Raw genomic sequence first — 18,906 nt, forward strand, 5'->3', positions numbered from 1 at the left:
ATCTCATTTCTCTATCTCGATACAATGTTTCATATACTGTGTCTCACTAAAGCATTTCAACGCTTCTATAAACATCTTTATCAATATACGTATATAATATTTTGTTTCATAAAGATTTCATTAGAATTCATTTGATATTTATTGCAAGCATACACTTCACAGAAATTATTTAAGTATTTGAATAATCAATTATTATATTAGTTAGAGCATCTTTAACATTAACTATATGCTTAAAACTATTTATACTGAAACGAATATTTTTTTAAATGTGTATTTGCAATAAATGTATTCTAATATTTACCTTTATACGTATTCATTTTAAGAATGATTCCATATTTTATCAATATACAATGGTTCACGGAAGTATTTCAACGTGTGTATTTATTGAAATTGTGTGTATAATATAAAACACTGAAATCTCATTAGCACTGTAATGAGACATGACGATGATTATATTGGTCTTTGAAACCAATCTGAAGATAGTTACAACATAGTTACTGCAAACGTATATTTAATTCGAGACTAGTATAGATCATGATTAATCATCTTAAACATATAATACGTAAATAGTCGACTCTCGTTACAATGCTAATCGAATTTCAAAGTGTTTCATTTTTATGTAACATGCATAATATATACATAAATACTTCGTGAGCTATTGTATGTACAATCGATAGTATCGAACAAAACGAAGATCTATTGAAAACGATCGTATCTGTGACATAAAAAGAATGAGAAACTACATTATACATTATTCAAAGTGTAACACGCGAAAACAACGTTTTTACATTGATACGTACGTTTATATAATGCCTAGAGGAAAGCAGATGGTGGTGAATGGATGCACGTTTCTCTTTGCGCATGATAACGTTTTACTATTTTAGATATATTACACGGAACGATTTCTATCAAAAGTACTGAGGATCTAAATGAAATTTAGAAATAGAAAGAAAGACCTTGTATCGAATAACTGGTTTAAACACTAAATATGAACAATAACGATTTGCATTGCTTATATAAATACATACATTTGCTTATATAAATGTAGAGATTTTATATAGACGCGCGACTAGTGAAACTCGGTAAAACTCGTACATTTTCATAGGAATCGGTCGCGTTTCCATTACATCACAATTTGCTTACTGCTGCGACGTTACACACAAACATACGCGTATCGCGTGCGTATCGTAAGCGTAGGTACGGATCCTGAAACGCGATTATCGCGAAATTCTCTCGAGGTTGCAACCACGATCTTGTTATTATCCTTATCAAAAAATATTCACCGATTACGTACGATAATTTCGATCAAATGTGTATTTCGATCATGCTGCGGTCTCGTGGCGGGAGATAGAGCAGGTTTACTTAGCGGTTTGGTGCTAGATGCACTTGATCGTATAGCCAGTAAACCATGCGAAATACACGGGTAAAAGTTACACAGGGTGGGAGATTCCTCCTTCCAGACCCTGTACGCACCACCGGTTCTCACCTTTATTCGAACCAACACCGAGCCAAGCTTGACCACCATACGTTATAGCCAATATATTATTCCAGTGGGCCAAGCTAAGATATCGGGGAGATTCTTTCTTCTCTCTGCTCTCTCCCCCTACTGTACAGATGTGGTTGCTTTTGTACATCTTCTTTCTACCAACGAACGTTCTTTCAGTCCGTTTTTACTGGTCATCTCCTTCTGCTCGGTCGGTATTGCTCCTTTTTTTCCCTCTCGCGCTCCCTTCTTTACCCTCCTCCTTAATCGTTATCCTGCAGGTTGCTTATCACTTTTTATTTGAAAATGCGCGCTGCTATTTTTAACCTGGGCATTCTTCTTCCTCGCAATCTTGTTTCTTCCCAGCTCGTCTTTCTTCTTACCAAGAAGTCCCGACGCTGTTCTCTTCTCTTTGGACAAATAAAAATATATTGCCGAGATCCTTGTATCTTTTCATTTTATACAGTAGTTACAAAAAGTATTTGTATATCTTTTTAAATTTATCAATTAATTAATTAGGTACAAATAGATTACATTTTGCATTATTTAGAGGTACGTTTCATGTGACAGCGAAAATTTGATGATTATGAAAATTGAATGAACATTCTGATAAAAAAATGATTCATTGGAAAATAAGGTTATTTGCTAATTTTTTTCTTTTTTCTTTCTTTGTAGCCATTGTACTTCGTTTTATTTTTACTTCTTAATAACGATACGGTACTATAATAATTTTTACGGACCATAAAAAATGTTGTTTGACTTAAATACCGCAAATATCGTTTTTTGCAAGATATTACATACAATGATTCACGAAAGTATATGAACACTTATCGTAAAAATCTTTTATGTATGTATGCGTAACATGTAACTTTATATAATATTTTGAGATTTCATTAACACTGTATTGAGTTATATTGACCAAATTTGAGCCATCTTAAACAAATAATAAATCATAAAGATTGTTCCAGTGAATGTAGAGCTTATTAATATTTATAATGGATAATTGATTACATACGTTTGTGATTTGTGCGATTTGTACGCAATATATATATGCTTAAACTAAACGTTTTGTAATCTTTTCCAATTTTTTTCAGATGCTATCGATATAATCATGACAGTTGAGTCTCATTACAGTATTGATGAAATTTCAAAATGTTTTATAAAAAATTTCTTTCATAAGCTACTGTTTTAATATTATCGTGTAAAACAAAATTGTTTACATAATTATTACAATAATTGCCAGGTTTTTTTCTTGTCTGTATATATTTCCCGTTGTACGCTGTCCATAGACGTACATTGACGTGTGAGAAACTTATTAGTATCTAAACGTAAAATCTGTTTTCGCTTCAGGTGTTTTTTGTAAAATGAAAGTTGTACACGTAACGTCATTTAACGAAACAGAATAAAAATAAATGTATTCTATGTAGCGCCGTTCATTCATGTGAGTGTGTAATGGGATGCGAAAAGAAATTAAAAATTCGTAATAACAGTTATATTTATTGCTGATGTTAGTGTAGCTGGAAGTAATTGAGCGGATTCAATATTAGCCTGGTCTGGTTAAGAATAGCCACGATGGGAATCCCGTTTGACCACCTTGCGTGCCAGTTGCTTACTGACTAAATTAGGGTGAATGTTCCGTTGTGTAAAACTTATCGTTATTATTTCTTTTATCAAATAACAATATTAAATTGTCCGATTTTATTGTATTGATAATAGAGCTGTATTAATAACGTGAACGTGAAATATAACCTAATCGAGTAATAAAATTGCAATCTATAAATACATGGTACATATATGCAATTGTTTAATTTCCTTTTTCTCTATATATCTCATTTTTTGCATATTTTCTGTATAAAAATTGTTTTTAAGGTAAAATATTCTTGCAAAATCTATTTTGCAAAAATAATAATTCGGAGAACGCTATTATTATCAGAGAAGGTTAAGGAATAAAAGTCTTGTAAAAACTCGCTCGAATGTCATCGAAGTTGATTTCAGTTGACTAATAAATAATTTATTTTTTAATTGTATTTGTACCCATAAAAAGAAATTATTTGAATGCTAATATATTTTATATTTATTATATCATAATCAATTCATTATCAATTCATAATAATAATAGTAGATTTATAAAATGATTAATGAAATTTATTATTTACGATATTCAACTGTAGATATCCAACAAATTATAATTACTTAGTTTATAACGTTTTTATTAATTTTTTGTTACAATTTCGTTGTAAAAAATGAATACAATTATCTATTTTCGTATTACTATTTATTAGATGTTAATGAACACATACTAAACTTATATATCAGTTACGTGTAAAAGTTTGTTACAAATACATTACAATTTACAAAAATAAATATAATTTTTGTATTTTATATTAGCCTTGGAATTTTTATATTTATATAAAATAATTAACTTTGATATATTATTACAATATAGCGATTAATGGCATTTGAATATATTTTAATCGTACATGTATTTGATATAAAAAAATATAGATATATTGAGTACACACTTAATAATCATAAGAGTAAACAGGAAATTGTTTATAATAACTTAATTTCTATTATTTTAAGTGTAAGAACAATTTTTTACATAACACTAGAAAAATTATGGCAAAAATAAACATAAAATATTATTGTATATAAATAAACAAGTTCGATTAATTCAACGAACTGTTTTATGAACACATCAAAATATCATAAACTTTCTTAAACTTTACTTGCTGCAATCATGATAGAAAAATTAAATAACTATAAAATAACTAAAATTGTGTTAAATCAAAGAAATTATTAAAAATTTCACATTAGAGTTGTTATTGGTCTCACTCTTTGTTAGAATCTTACTGCACTATATTAAATGATAATTAATATATATAATAAATATATACATGCATATTTACAAATAAATATTTTAAATAATATTATAATTTGTTTTGAAAACCGTCATATAAATTCAATATATAGGGATATATGTGATCCATGATAGTATTAAATATATTAATATATTTAATATAAAACTTACATTGCTACTAATATACTTCTAATAAAATACGTCAAGTTATTTTTATTTCTTATACAATTAAAATTACACGATTTGTGAACTTTGTTATTACACTACACATTTCATAAATACCATTGTATTAATTCGTTTTAGAAGTGAGTACAAAGTATTTGTAGCATACTCAAAAATATTATATTTGCTTAAAGCACTCTTTGATTCAAGTTGAGTGTATAAATTTCAAGTTAAAGTAATCTAAGTGTTATTTTCAAAAGCACTTCAACAATCCCTTGTTTCAGATTTCAAATTCCTATTTCAACTTAATTATAGATAATAATCCTTGTGATTTGATTGATTCCAATTTCGATTTTGATTCAACCCTTTTGTACCATTTTATTAGTACAAAAATAAGTTGATTAAGAACACATTAGGCATTACAACATACAACATTTCTTTTTGTTTTTTTTATAGTTCAATTCAAGTGGTGGTCTTTCAGATAACTGAAACTTTCTGACAATTCTTACTAATTCGTGAAAGGCTTGGTCAACATTCATTCTTAATTTTGCACTACATTCAATATATGGAATTTTCAATCGACGAGCTCTATTTTGTGCCTCTTCAACTTGAACCTATGCATGTAAAACAGTGAATATTAACATATTAATATATTAATATAATGTTCTTTATATTAAATTCTTTATATTTTATTTACTTACAACTCTATGATAATCCAAATCAGCTTTGTTGCCAACCATAAGCATAGGAAATTCTTCTCTATCCTTTACTCTAAGTATCTGCCTATGGAATTTTAATATTTCATCAAAAGATGAAAGCTCAGTTATCGAAAATACAAGTAGAAACCCTTCGCCACTTCTCATATACTGTTCTCGCATTGCACTAAACTCTTCTTGACCTGCTGTATCTAATACTAAAATTACATAAATATTACTAGTTTTATTATTCAAAACATTCTACAATATATATGTAGTATTGTTTTTAATGTTTATAAACTGACCATTCTAACTTTTTCATAAAATATTCATTCTAAAATTGAATAAATAAGGAATTATACTCTTACAATAACAAACCCATGATTCATTATGGAACTGCATGAAAATTAATATAAAATAAGTTATAGAAGATATTACAATTGTATTATACAAATAAATATGAAACGATAATTAATATATAGCGTCTCACTGTTATCAGTTTACTCACTATCGAGTTTCGCAGGTATATCGTCGATAACGCACTGTTTGGTATAAGAATCTTCGATTGTTGGATCATAATCGGTTACAAAATAGCTCTGAAAAATATTAGTGAAATTAGTACAAAATAATAATCAAAACCTCATTATAAATAATACTAAAAAATTATCGTGCAAGTAAATCTGTCGTATAAAATAATTCATTGTGACTATAAAGAATATAACTTAAAAAATTATAATTTATACAAATTTAAATATATAATATCTTAAATTATTACTTTAAAGTACGTGCAAAACAATCTCTGTTGCGTATTACTATATATGTATATAAAAATAATATATTATGCGAGTATTATAATATTACGTGGCTATATCAACAATCTTATCCCCAGTTATATATGACATAATCGATGATAAAAGTAGGCTTGTTCCTTTTTTTAGTATCCAGTGCAAGCGTAATTACGAAAATATTCATAAGCGAAATATAACAGCCCAATTGTTTACCTTGACATATCAACATTATTTATGAAATATTTCCAATATAATTTATTATAATTCATTATTCGCTTCATTATTCCTTTATTTGAATTGATCGCGAATGACGTAGGACGTAGGATGCATGAAAACGAATCCGATTGACAAATCTAATATGCACAATGTACACAAATAAATGTCATAAATACAGGGTGTTATGGTAATTATGGTACATAGAAATTTCCGAATTTCATTTTTCCGGAAACGCAGTGTCCTATGAAAAAATTTTATTCTAAAATTTTATTTTCGACTTATTTTCATACGTAAAATAACCTCCTGTCAATTATTTGCTTTTGTCCAGTCCGGTATTAGTCAAGTTTAAGTATAATTGGCAAACTTTCAAACTCTCTTTTCTCGAAAACAAAATGTCATATGGAAAACTTTTATTGTATATTTTCGACTTATTTTTTCACATAGAATCGCCATTTTGTCGATGACTACTGCGACACCCTGTATATACGTCATATATACCATTTATACATACATGTACGAAAGTATCGAAAGTGTTTGAAAATTTATTTTATGAATATATTATGTGCATTAGAACTGTAATGAGACTATTGTGGTTATAATAGTCACATTTGAAACCAATCCGAAAATGTATATAGAAGTTCGAAAGCATTTATTGCAAGTATACACTTATCGTTGGTGAAAAATTAGAATACAGCATGGATGTAGTCTTATACATACAATTAGTGCTAAAACTTGTCTCACTAAATATTATAACTTATTAATGTATTGAGTAACTGATTTTGAATTGAGTAATTAATACTTTGACAATATTTACGAAGTATATACTCGCAATAAGTATTGGGATGTAACTTTTATATACATTTTCAAATTCATTTCAAATTTTACCAATATAAGCACGATAATCGCGTCTCGTGCACTGTTGAGATTTCAAAATATTTTGTATAACATATACATGCAAAGTTTCTAGGAGTGATCCGTTACTTTCGTGAGCCACTGTATGTATGATAGAGTACACAAGCACAAACGATACGCACGGATACATATACGTCTATACGTACACCCACGTACGTATTTGCTACACCTATTGGCCATAAAAAGTACTCACTTGAATGAATTGTATCGTGATCGCAGATTTTCCGACGCCACCCGCGCCAACGACGACGAGCTTGTATGTCTGCGCATAGCTCTGTTTGTCACCGAGCTTCGACATTTTTCATATGATTGACGAGTTGTGGAAATTTCAGAGGAATACTGGACACATATTGAAAACAGCACGGCGAAACGTAGAAAAATACAAAATCGAGGCGCATTCACATGCAAGCACGTACTGCTGCGTTCTTCTTAGTACGAGAAGAGCCCAGTATAGCAGATCCTGGACATTTCCTTACTAGTAGTGTAGAGTCGAGAACTTAAACGTGACTAAACATCATAAGTCGCTCCTACAAACGCGAATTTACTAAAAACTCGAGCTAACGAATGAAACGAGAGAGACACTAAAAAAAGTATCCCCCACCTTGTGTATTTGTACTTACACATGCATACGTTATACCATATCGTGCTATTTCGATTGATTGCGCAGTCGCTATTACAATACCGCCCTCTTATGCGCTTATGCCTACCTGATGTTGTAAAGTAAACGATTTCAAAATCACTCGGTTTTTACGCGATATCGAATGCATGATAATCTCACTGTGCTACATTGTTTCTAGGAACAATCGACTTTTTTTTCAATTGCTTAGCTCGAGATATAAGAAAAAATCTTTATCTGTAAAGAAATTTAATTTGTTCTCTTGATGTAATTTATTATTATTACAACAAAATATTTAACATCTTCTATTTAAAAATTTTACTAATTATTTTATATGAATCATAATTTAGAAGATTTTGAATTAATAAAAAAAAATTACGCCACCGTTGTTCAATTTAATTCCTCCTTCATCCATAAACATTCTTTCTGTTGTACGTCTTGATACTTATTTTCATATGTTCGAAAAAAAAGTAATTCATAATCGACTAAAAAGTTATAATAAACAAAAAACATATATCAAAATTATTCAATAGTACAATAATAAATGTATAATATCAAAATAATATATAATATTTTTTAATAATTGTAACATAAAAGACATACTAAAAGATATAATATTATATTGTAAAAGCATTAATATTAAATTGTTATTGTTAACCCAATTGTCAATCAATCCAATATAGATTTATACCAAAAGTTTGATTAAACAGGAATAAATCATTAATATCGATATTTTTTACATCTGGTTTATTACTGAACTCTCTTAAATAGCATTACTGTTTGACTTCAAGTATAGATATTTAAGCTCTGTTATTATTTAACAATGATTCAATCATACGGAACCGAATAAAATAAAATATTTCATCCTCAAATCACATTGACCGATATTATTTTATTAAGGGGTTGTTTCACTTTATTTAATCATTATTTCATAGTATATCATTTTTTTCAACAGATTCTGTATTATGATAGAATTGCAGTGGTAAAAAAGGCACGGGATTTCATTTCGAAGATAAGCGCTTTTTATATAAAATTATACTGATCTCTTTCTTTTATAAAAAAAAGACACATGCCATGGTTACTAACATATTTAAATAAAAATACCGTGATCAAAAAGGCATATCTTAAAATCTTAATAGAAATATACAATTCTGTTTATCATAGGTTATTGTTATCATAAACTTTTATTCGACGGATATATCGTGTTTCATTCACTGAATTTAATATTTCGTTACTCTGAAATAAAGCTGCTATCGGTGTATATTACGTAATAAGCGCATCATATACTCTGCAATCTTAACGATAGCACAGCATGTATTTAGATCGATGGGAACCAGGGTTTGTTTAAAATTTATCCAATAATCTCATGGATCTTCATAGTGAACGATATCTATACATTGTTCGATAAAATGAAATTGTACTAAATAATAAGAGCGAACATTATTCTCAAATTTGATGGGAGTGTAACTAACTAAAGTAGAAAATTAATATAATTAAAAGTAAAATAAATTATATCCAGAAATGAATTATAATAAATGAAATGATATACATATATAGATCGAAATTATCATAAACAATCGCTTAAACAATCTTGAAACTACTATGTGTATTATAGTATTTAATTATATTAACTTGTGTCTTTAATCTTAAATACAAAGGTATACACAAATGTCGGTATAAATAAAATACTTATCATATACTTGTAAAACAAGGCATTGTAATTAATATAAATGTAACACGAGAAACTATAAAAATTTATATTATATATACATCGTTTTGGAAATATTTCACTATATTCAACTGTTATTATTGTGATGCTTAATTCAAAAGAAAAACTATTTCAGCGAGTGATCTCTCATTCTTTTGTCAATAATTGATGTTCACTTCAAACATTCAAAATATTCAAACATTTAAAAAACAATCGATCATAAGCGAAAGCAAAATAAAAAGGTAACTGTTATCATCAAAAAATGAACACATGTAAAATCAGACATTTTCTTTTTCTAATTCATAATGTTTCACAAAGCTTTCATTATACATGATATAGTGGCATAATATGTACAATCTTTCTCCTGTTTTTTTCTTTTTTTCTATTTTCTTTTTTACATAACACATAGTATTATTTGGTTATTACAGAAAATATTAATATATTTTGGTTCCAGTGTTTTCATGATTTTGACGTATTTACATCTTTCAAATAATTTCAATCTTTCTTTTTGTTTAAAAAAATTACATAGCTTTGAAATATTTGTTGCATTACACTGGAACATTTGAACATTGCACGTAAAATATTTTCCTTCCAGCAATATAATTATGTATGTGTAGATTTTTGCTGCAATTGTTCTAAAAACAAGAATTTCCTTTTTCTTTTCATTTAGACTTTTACTTTCATTTTACTATATTGTACTAACAACATATGAAATAAAATTGAGATAGAAAAATTTAAAACTTACTCGGATTGTATTACCTTTGCTAGAAGTATATGCAACATAATACTTTATTAGACAAATATTTTTTTTTTACTTTTAAACTTTAATTAAGGCCTCGTTATATTCGGTTCGACTACTTTTTACCACGCGCAAAAAATTATTTTTCATATTATATTTAAGTGACATCTGTACATTTCAATAAATACTTTTAATTTATAAACAGAATATTGTGTCAAAAAGCATTTGAAATATTATAGCGTTATCTTTTTGCGTGGTACGAGTATACATTTTGCCATAATCATTCCTTATACTTTTTGTGTAACATCATTCTTCAAACATATCGTAAAAATAATAGAATGAACCAAAGGGTATGTTACAGCAAATGAAATGTAACTACCCATAATTTTTCATATATTCTTTTTAAATATTCGAAAATAATTCTTTTTTCCTTTATGCATAGGCCAAAATGCACTATTTGATTCAATCTGTGTGCCTCTCTTTTCTTAGCAAGTGAATAAAATGGTTTGTACAATTTCTGAAAAGTGATCAATCATATTACAATGCTATATAAATCTTTTGTCAAAGAAAATCCATTCTTTAAGAAAATGAAACATTATCGTTCTTATAAAAAATTTAATTATAATAAATTTGAAAAAAGTAATTTGCAGATTTCAAATCACTTTTATAATCCGATTCTGATTTTTGCTAGCATTTTTTTAATACAGTGATAATTTAAGCAATAATGTCAATGTTAATGAGAATAATGATATAATATACACAATGAAAGACAAGCATTCAAAGAGTACCTTTTGGACTCAAATACATTGTCATAGACATTGGAGCTAAATAATACATTAGAAGCTCCAAACATTATGTTTTTTCATTTCCTAAATATCTTCTTTATGCCTTGTTCTGTATAAAACTTGCTTTGATAAGTCAATAATGAATAATATTGACGAGAATGATGATAATAATAGTAGTAGTAATAGTAACAACAATAACAATAATAATAAAGATACTCTTGTATTGTTGATGACGTCGATGGTGAAGATGATAACGATGATGAAGAGGACGACACTAATAATGCTGATTATAATAGTAAATGATTTTTACGAATAAAGTAAAACTAAGGTTTGTGACGATAACGAATATCATCGAGAATGATATTCACGCGAAAAATGATTGCCAGTTACATATTTCTAGCGTGATTGGTTCACACATTCAAAGTATCAGTTTTAATTTGAATAATTAGGGAACGATAATGATGATAAAGGTGGTAGTATAAAGAGCATTTATAGAAATAAAGGCAATCATAAATTGCAATAGAAATTGGTTTAATAGATTGATGACTGATCAATCTCTTTAATATTTATAGGGATTTTTCACAAATTTCAGGATAATAATAGAATAAGATAATAAAATTACTAATCAATTATAACATAAGGCAATATGTGGAGAACCTGGCCATTAAAACTGGGCCTTGCTAGCATCTGATGCCATTCCCGAAATTCTTCATCAGGTTGGCTATACACATTGTTCGCACTACTGATTTCTGACACATCTTCCTTTACCTCTGGTTTTTCATTACAAGTCGAAGTTAAAAACGATAATTTTGGTTGGAAGTTTCCATTCAGTCCTTCAACACATTGTGTATGTAACCTTTCTATATCCTCTGCAGTAATTTGTCTAGGTGGATACTCAGTACTATTTTGATCTTCTGTTGATTTAGTTTCACACTCACTCCAATCTATTGAACTCGGATCTATTGGTGGTAACTTGGCCAATATTTCTTCAACCGTTAAATCTTGATATTGTTCTAGTTGATTATTTTGAACATTCGTAACTGATTTTTCTTTGTACACTACACCTGATTCTTCACACTTAGATGGTACATCGAGACAGTTTTCTGTGGGCTTTAACCGACTTTCTGGTGAGGCTTCAGAAACTGTATTTCTATGGGACAAATTATTCTGAGGACCACGAAGGAACTTTGATACTTGTTCATTGCTACTCCTCAGAATATCTTCCATGCCGGATGATTCTACACTTTGACTAGGTAGAGCACTTGAATTAATGCTAGAATTGGTGCCGCGTGCCCGTAGATCAGCCAGCAATTCTTGTGTTGTCTTTAATTTAGGATTCCTTGAGATACTAGCTAGTTTTTCCTTTACACAATCTTCTAAAACCGGTTGCTTCTTCGTAGATTTACTGCCTTTCTTTCTACCACGTTTCTTTGGCCCTGATTCATCAGGTTTAGTGGAAGACTCCGTAAAATGATCAGAGATTCTTTCTCTAAATGTGGGGCTAGGCACTTGCATATTTGAATTACCACACACATTTTCGCCATTTAGACGTTGTTTTTTAACAAAGGTTTCACTTTCGGTGATTGAGACTGAATCATGAGGTTGAAAATTATGTTGGTCCTTGGGATCATCTTTTCGAAGACGTTTGTTTGAACTGTGAGTTCGTGGCACTGCTTCCATCGAATGATGTTGGCTCGAAGAACCAAGCGTCGGTGGCACATCAGAACTTGTTCTGTGGTTGCTGGTTACTGTAATTGACTGCTTATTTGATGACGCATTAGGAGAATGTAAATGATCGCAATTCACAGATAGAACTGGACTAAGCACCTGCAATTGGAACAATATATTAGTTCTATTATGTTCTATGAAAATAAAAGAAAATGTTATATACAAGTAGATTAAAAGTTAATATAATAGTGAATAAACAAATTAAAATTTGATCTGATAAAAATAACAAATATAAATACTTTTAATACTTTTGAACTTAACAAATTATAAATTTCTTGTCAATCATGTTACTTTCAATGATCAATTGTTCTTTTACTCTGTTAGTCTTTTTTAACTGTTATTTATCCTTCAATATGTTCTCCTTGATTTCAAGAAACAGTTTAGATATATTACCTACTTATTGCTTATTTTGCTTATGAATTTGTAACAAAGCATTTCTGAATCTATATTTATATAAAATTTTTTCTTTAATTCATTGGAAATTTAATCACATTAAAACGAAAAACATCAATAACAGAATATATTCAATTTAGAGAGATATTATAGTTACACAATACATATGTATATGTTTTAAATTTAATGTATATTATGTAAATAAAAAAATGAATATTTGAATGACTTACTCTGAGTGCAAGCGTTTCCCTTAACAATGGACTTTGAGACCGCATTATACTTCTTAATGCCGGACTTTGTGGTTTAAAACATCTTAGTGCAGGGCTATGTGGTTTTGCTCCATTAAGAGCAGGTGGTGCTGTGTCTGCTGGTGTAGGCTGTGGAGTAGAATGAGCAGAAGGTAAAACCATATCACGCCATCTTCGTACCAAATCCTTTGCACGCTTTGCCAAGGCATCATTGTTTGTTTTTCGTCTAAGTTCATTAATGTATTTTCCAAGTCTTGTACTCTGAAATAATTCAACAGATCATTTTTATACTTATGTAATTAACCAGAAAACTGATAGAAATAAGACCAAATGAACATGATGCAATTTCATCAAATTATCATTAGATGCAATTTCTGTCATTCTAATATAAAACTTATTTAACATAATATATTTGCAGCATTTTTACCTCAAGCACTTCTTTAGTGATCGTCGTCTTTTCCAGGGCCGTAATGACATCCACAACAGCTCCCATGTCGATGACCTAATAAAATTTGATAATTGTGCCATTATGAAGTATTGATTTTGTAAATTAAATGTATTATATTTCTACACAAATGTACCACTTATATTAAATTGCTAGAATTAATAAAATAATTATATTTTGTATATTTGAAAATACCTTTCAATATATATGCTATTCCAATTTCCTAAATATTTGGGGAAATAGATATTTATATAAATTATTAATAAATTACATGTTTTTACATAACATATAAATAATTAATGACATTTCATTGTGCTTGTCTTATTAAATATTTAATGCACACAACGATTAAATCATTCATTATTGAAAATAAAAATAGATGATCAACCTATATTAACTTTACTTAAAAAGAAAATACTTTTGCATTGTTTTAAAAATTTTATTATTATTTGAAAGAATGCAAATTAATTAAAAGATAATAAATTTAATACTTAAAATATTTTAATGCTTTATTAATATACAGAAAGTTTTAAAATTCTGATAAATTTACATCTGTGTTTTTAATCAATTACTACATTGTTAATAATAATTTGATAATTACATTCCTAGCAACACGTAACAAAAGATATTTCATTGCCTGATAAATTCGATCTTACAATAGTACAATCGAACCATACTTTGATATAAAGCTCAAACTACTGTAACTACAAATGCAAATAATAGTACGATTCGATCATTGATACATTTAATACGTGATATAAAACATGAACGAACGTAAAATACAAATAATCAACACGTGTCTATATACATTTCCTTAATCTATAGCGAAATGAAAGTAGACTTATGGTAATGTTAACGTTTATCGTAAAAATTGTTCGAAAACGGCTATCGAACCCGAACCGCGAGATTCTCCCAATTATTCTTCAATCTTCATTCTCTACATAAAATTCTAAAAAAGATAAAAATACGGTAAAAAATGATAATTTGCGAAAGTACTGCAATCGAGTGTAACTAGAGTCTAAACAGCGGGAGACAGCTAGAAAGGAAGGGAACGGTGATTTCTTTGTAAGTTCCTCTCGACTTTGGACAATTCGCTGGAGGAACGTTAAGGTTATGCTCCAGGTAGCCGAAAAACGTTGGATGTATACACTCGTGCAAAAGGAAAATTGGCTGACTGGAATCGAACGTACACAGAAGAAACGCATTACTCACTCACACGCGGAACCGCCACCACACTACACTCTCAGTGACTCTCGCGCACGCTACTGGTACAGGCACACGGCGCACGGGGGATCGAGAGTGGCCCGATAGCCGTTTGCGTGAACGGACGGACGGCGCATCGCGGATTCATTCCGCTACTTACATTGTATTCCTTATCAAGTGATTTCAACAATCTATCGGTGAGCTCGGTGCAATATCTCTGCATCGGGGGGGCACACTTAGGGCCCTCGCGGGGAGATTAGGTTAGCGCAAAATCGTCTCCACGCGTCCGAGTGTCACGAATACGAGAGCACGGGGGGACTTGCAATGGCGACTACTGAACTGTGCTCTGCTCGCATGCCCTCCCTACCTCCCAAGTGCCTCCTAGTCGCAGCCCATGCATCGTCCCTAGCCCCACGCCGCCTCATACTGCCAGACGAACGCTACTAGCTCCTCTCGTGGTTGGACGAGACTCCTAACCGTTACCACACCTCCCTTCTATCCCCACTACTGTACCGATAGCGCTCCAATCGGTTGCCAACTTTACACAGCTAACTTCAAACTGCTGCTCTCGTCCACTCGCGTTTAACCCTGTTACGATCGTTTAATTCTTGTATTTCAATCATGATTTTATTTCAGCGAATAAAAAGAATTTTAATATTCTAGAAAAACGTTTGACATAAAATTGAAACCAGAAATCCATACAAACCAATAATAATTTTTCTCATATTTTTACTATATTCAAATTTGAGATACTTTAAAAGTTAGAAAAATTCAATTGGGTTAAAAGTGTCCTGAAAAATGCAGTAGGGTTAATTCCCTTCTTATTAGTTTGTCTTCGATTTTGAATTGCTCAATTTTTCCGTCAAAATTTGATCGTCTAAATAGGCACTTGTATGTTTCATTCTAACTTATTATGTCTAGTAACTTTGACTTATTACCAGATTTAGAGGAAAATTTTAAATTATATAGTTACTATATTTTATGTTTCAGCAAATATTTTATCAAATTTAGGATATAATTGTTGAAAATAGTTCATTATTGGCTAATTACTATGAATAAAATGTAATTTTCACACTTAAAACATATACAATTTCAATAATAAAAATTGCGTTTGCTTTTAATAATCAAATTTGTAACATTGTAGAACGCTCCGAAGTTACCTACACGAATGCTGCGCTTATAGTACCAATATAAAAAACGTGAAGTAACTATCTAGTTCTTTATTTGCAACATACAATGAATTTACATAAAAATATGTGTATATATATACATACATACAGTTATATTAGTATTTTTGCTTAGTTGTGTAAAAATATACGAACATTTAAAATGATAATAATGTTAAAAATGTTGATTATTTAAATGGTAGTTTATTAATTGTATCGTTCATTATACTCATTATTTTTTGTATTAATTATCACGGTCTGTGTAATGTGTGCTTAATAGGAGAAATTTTGTGCAGATTAACAGCAACTTTCTACTATCAGAGATCAAGAATCGTTCATTTCATTGTCATTCCATACTATTATTCTTTATTGGAGTGGTATATGTGGTTGATAATTAACAGTTTCTCGTATGTGGTACCCATAACCTATAAGTATCAAACTATTCAGAACAGTCGAATATTATTCTTATCTTTAGATGAACAGCACACCTTCATCACATTTAAATTCACGAAAAAAATTGTTTAACAAGTACAAATATGTAAAATGCTTAATGCTAAGTTTTTGACGGAATAGTCGAAAAATATTTTGTGATCTTACCTGTCTAAAGTTTCAAATTATTCGCGTATTTTCTCTCCTACGTGCTTAAAATTATATTTTCATTTTTTGTCTAAAATTAAATTTTGGAACTGTAAGAGAAATACATATTTTGTGTTATATTGAGTATAAAGAAGTTGAGCTGTTGAATATGTGATACATCTGAATAAGTTCGCGCATGCATTATCTCGATCAAGTGCATACTTATTGTATGGTAAATATATTTTATCAAAATAATTTGCAAAAGTTACACTTAATGATATAATCTGAATAAGTGTGCAAAAGTTGAAAACACAAAAATGTAATTTTGCTACTTCAGTAATTTGTTGTAACAATATACACGAAAGTATTAATTATAGATAAATTTTTATATCCTACAAGTATGTATTTCTTGAAAATTCTAAACGAATTATTTCATAATATTTTATAGGTAATTTGAGATCTTTAATGTAATACGTAACATTAGTGTTACATATTATACTTTGTTACAGTAAAAGATGATTACTCATAAAATAAATTTTTTTATAATATAAAATATCACGTTTTCATTATTTATTTATGTATATTGTTCGTAAATAATTGTAGAAAATCAATTATATTTGCCTAATATGTTTAGAAAGATATAACAAAGATGGTCGGAGTTTTGAAACAAGGTTAAGTAGAACATATGTTTATGTGGCTTCTTAGATATTTATGTTAAAATTATTTCGAAAACTATGTCAGCATATGTAGTAATTTATTTTGTATATTTGTAACTATAATTATTGTATAATTAAAGAATATGATATAATGCATTGCAAATTTTTATTTTTAATGATTCATGTCTGTCTCCTAGATTAATAATTCAATTGTTATAATTATTACATTTTGTAGAATATCTTTATAAATATTCTCGTTAAACATTGACAATACTTGAAAAAGAAACTATTTCTGTAATATATCACGTACATCATAAAATTAAATTCCTTTGTATGGGCATATAAATATATATATATACTATATATTACATATATATATATATATGTATACTTTAAAGAACTATCAGGATAGCTTATGTTTTAAATGCAATACACTTATAATTACTTTTAATATTATAGTACAAATTGAAGGACATAGTGATGTAAAGATTCAATTTTACAAGAGAAAACTTACGTGATTAAATAAACATATTTCAATTAAGTGATTAAACTTATATCTTATCTGTATATTTGCTAATAAATGTACATATTTTTAAATCATTTCAATATTTATGATTGTTGTTTCTAGTTACTCTAATTTGATGTTGGTAATGTTATAGGTTTAATATATTCATAAATGATAATTCATACAATGTCCTAAATTTGGTCTAACTACGTCTATTTTGACAGTTTTCCAAGTGTGAATATATGCAAAATTTTACTTCTTGTTAGTACTACTAACTCCCGAATGAAAACGCCACCATGCTTAAATTAAAAAATGAAATTTCTTGATCTGCAGAGCAAATTCTTAAACTATTCAGGGATTGAAGTTTTAACTCTCATAAATCATCTCCGTATTTATACATCATCCTTGTGTCATTATTCCGATTTTCTACAGAATTAATTAATTACATGCAATAAGTGTAGTGCCTTATTTTGTACATGGTGGCGCCATCTTATGGTAAATCAATGGTACTAAGAATAAGCAAAATTTTCATATAGATATTGTCGCCAAGTCCAAGATAGAACACTACACTAATCACGTCTAATTATTACTTAGATAAAACTAATCTTAATTAATTTTTTACATTCAAAACTTTCTTTTGAACTATCAAATGTTAAAAAATTCTTCCTGTCCAAGGACCAATAAAATTTCGATTTTTTAATTTTGCCACCTGTCGATTAAACATAAGTAATTATTACATACGCACACATCAGGCGTAAATATCTCGAGATTAAATGATGGCTATAGTATAGCTATTAAGATTTACCACACTCTATAAGGATACCACAAAAGAAATATATTTTTTATTATTTTATACCTTATTTAAAAGAAATGGCGATGACCTTGAAATCTTGTAAAAAATGATCATGAGAAGAAACTGCTTCCTCTGTTGTCCTGAGAAGCTTTATCATAAATAAATAAATAAAGCAGATATTTATATGATTGGATTTTGTTTGGTCACTTTGTATACATATATACCTTTT

General features: G+C 28.9%; 2 protein-coding genes and 2 long non-coding RNA genes across 11 annotated transcripts; 1 reads left to right on the forward strand and 3 right to left on the reverse strand.

Annotated features, from left to right (window-relative positions):
- The first annotated feature begins 2,526 nt into the window (after positions 1 to 2,526).
- LOC117217023 lies at positions 2,527 to 3,265 on the forward strand. The gene is made up of 2 exons (XR_004489460.1): positions 2,527 to 2,924; positions 2,996 to 3,265. It is a non-coding gene; the product is annotated as an uncharacterized LOC117217023 (long non-coding RNA).
- Positions 3,266 to 4,527: 1,262 nt separating this feature from the next.
- Positions 4,528 to 7,739, reverse strand: LOC117217021 (ras-like protein 2). Of its 5 annotated transcripts, none has more exons than XM_033464292.1 (5): positions 7,310 to 7,739; positions 5,709 to 5,796; positions 5,569 to 5,596; positions 5,207 to 5,418; positions 4,528 to 5,119 (listed from the first exon to the last, which is right to left on the reverse strand). In XM_033464292.1, the coding sequence occupies exons 2-5, from the start codon at positions 5,775 to 5,777 to the stop codon at positions 4,925 to 4,927; spliced, it is 504 nt and encodes a 167-aa protein (XP_033320183.1). In that variant the 5' UTR covers positions 5,778 to 5,796; positions 7,310 to 7,739; the 3' UTR covers positions 4,528 to 4,924. The 5 variants fall into 5 exon arrangements, with proteins under 5 accessions (XP_033320183.1, XP_033320185.1, XP_033320184.1 ...); XM_033464294.1 differs by lacking the exon at positions 7,310 to 7,739 and adding an exon at positions 7,157 to 7,176; XM_033464293.1 differs by lacking the exon at positions 7,310 to 7,739 and adding an exon at positions 5,990 to 6,822.
- A 3,739-nt stretch (positions 7,740 to 11,478) lies between these two features.
- On the reverse strand, positions 11,479 to 15,574 carry LOC117216989 (mediator of RNA polymerase II transcription subunit 26). Of its 4 annotated transcripts, none has more exons than XM_033464217.1 (4): positions 15,142 to 15,574; positions 13,761 to 13,835; positions 13,316 to 13,594; positions 11,479 to 12,791 (listed from the first exon to the last, which is right to left on the reverse strand). In XM_033464217.1, the coding sequence occupies exons 1-4, from the start codon at positions 15,202 to 15,204 to the stop codon at positions 11,586 to 11,588; spliced, it is 1,623 nt and encodes a 540-aa protein (XP_033320108.1). In that variant the 5' UTR covers positions 15,205 to 15,574; the 3' UTR covers positions 11,479 to 11,585. The 4 variants fall into 4 exon arrangements, with proteins under 4 accessions (XP_033320108.1, XP_033320110.1, XP_033320109.1 ...); XM_033464219.1 differs by lacking the exon at positions 15,142 to 15,574 and adding an exon at positions 14,991 to 15,128; XM_033464218.1 differs by lacking the exon at positions 15,142 to 15,574 and adding an exon at positions 14,969 to 15,128.
- A 757-nt stretch (positions 15,575 to 16,331) lies between these two features.
- LOC117216991 lies at positions 16,332 to 17,001 on the reverse strand. Its single transcript, XR_004489457.1, has 2 exons — positions 16,745 to 17,001; positions 16,332 to 16,572 (listed from the first exon to the last, which is right to left on the reverse strand). It is a non-coding gene; the product is annotated as an uncharacterized LOC117216991 (long non-coding RNA).
- Between the last annotated feature and the right edge of the window lie 1,905 nt (positions 17,002 to 18,906).

Source organism: Bombus bifarius, unplaced genomic scaffold (assembly GCF_011952205.1).
Source record: "Bombus bifarius isolate JDL3187 unplaced genomic scaffold, Bbif_JDL3187 scf7180000007974, whole genome shotgun sequence".
NCBI classification, from domain to species: domain Eukaryota; kingdom Metazoa; phylum Arthropoda; class Insecta; order Hymenoptera; family Apidae; genus Bombus; species Bombus bifarius.

Excerpts from the sequence above, each read along its gene's own strand:
- LOC117217021 (XM_033464288.1), bottom strand. The coding sequence starts at position 7,414 with ATGTCGAAGCTCGGTGACAAACAGAGCTATGCGCAGACATACAAGCTC. Across the intron at positions 5,797-7,309 it reads TCACGATACAATTCATTCAA|AGCTATTTTGTAACCGATTA; the intron begins GTGAGTACTTTT and ends AATATTTTTCAG. Across the intron at positions 5,120-5,206 it reads ATTTGGATTATCATAGAGTT|GTTCAAGTTGAAGAGGCACA; the intron begins GTAAGTAAATAA and ends TTACATGCATAG.
- LOC117216989 (XM_033464217.1), bottom strand. The coding sequence starts at position 15,204 with ATGCAGAGATATTGCACCGAGCTCACCGATAGATTGTTGAAATCACTT. Across the intron at positions 13,836-15,141 it reads CACTTGATAAGGAATACAAT|GTCATCGACATGGGAGCTGT; the intron begins GTAAGTAGCGGA and ends AAATTTTATTAG. Across the intron at positions 13,595-13,760 it reads TCACTAAAGAAGTGCTTGAG|AGTACAAGACTTGGAAAATA; the intron begins GTAAAAATGCTG and ends GAATTATTTCAG.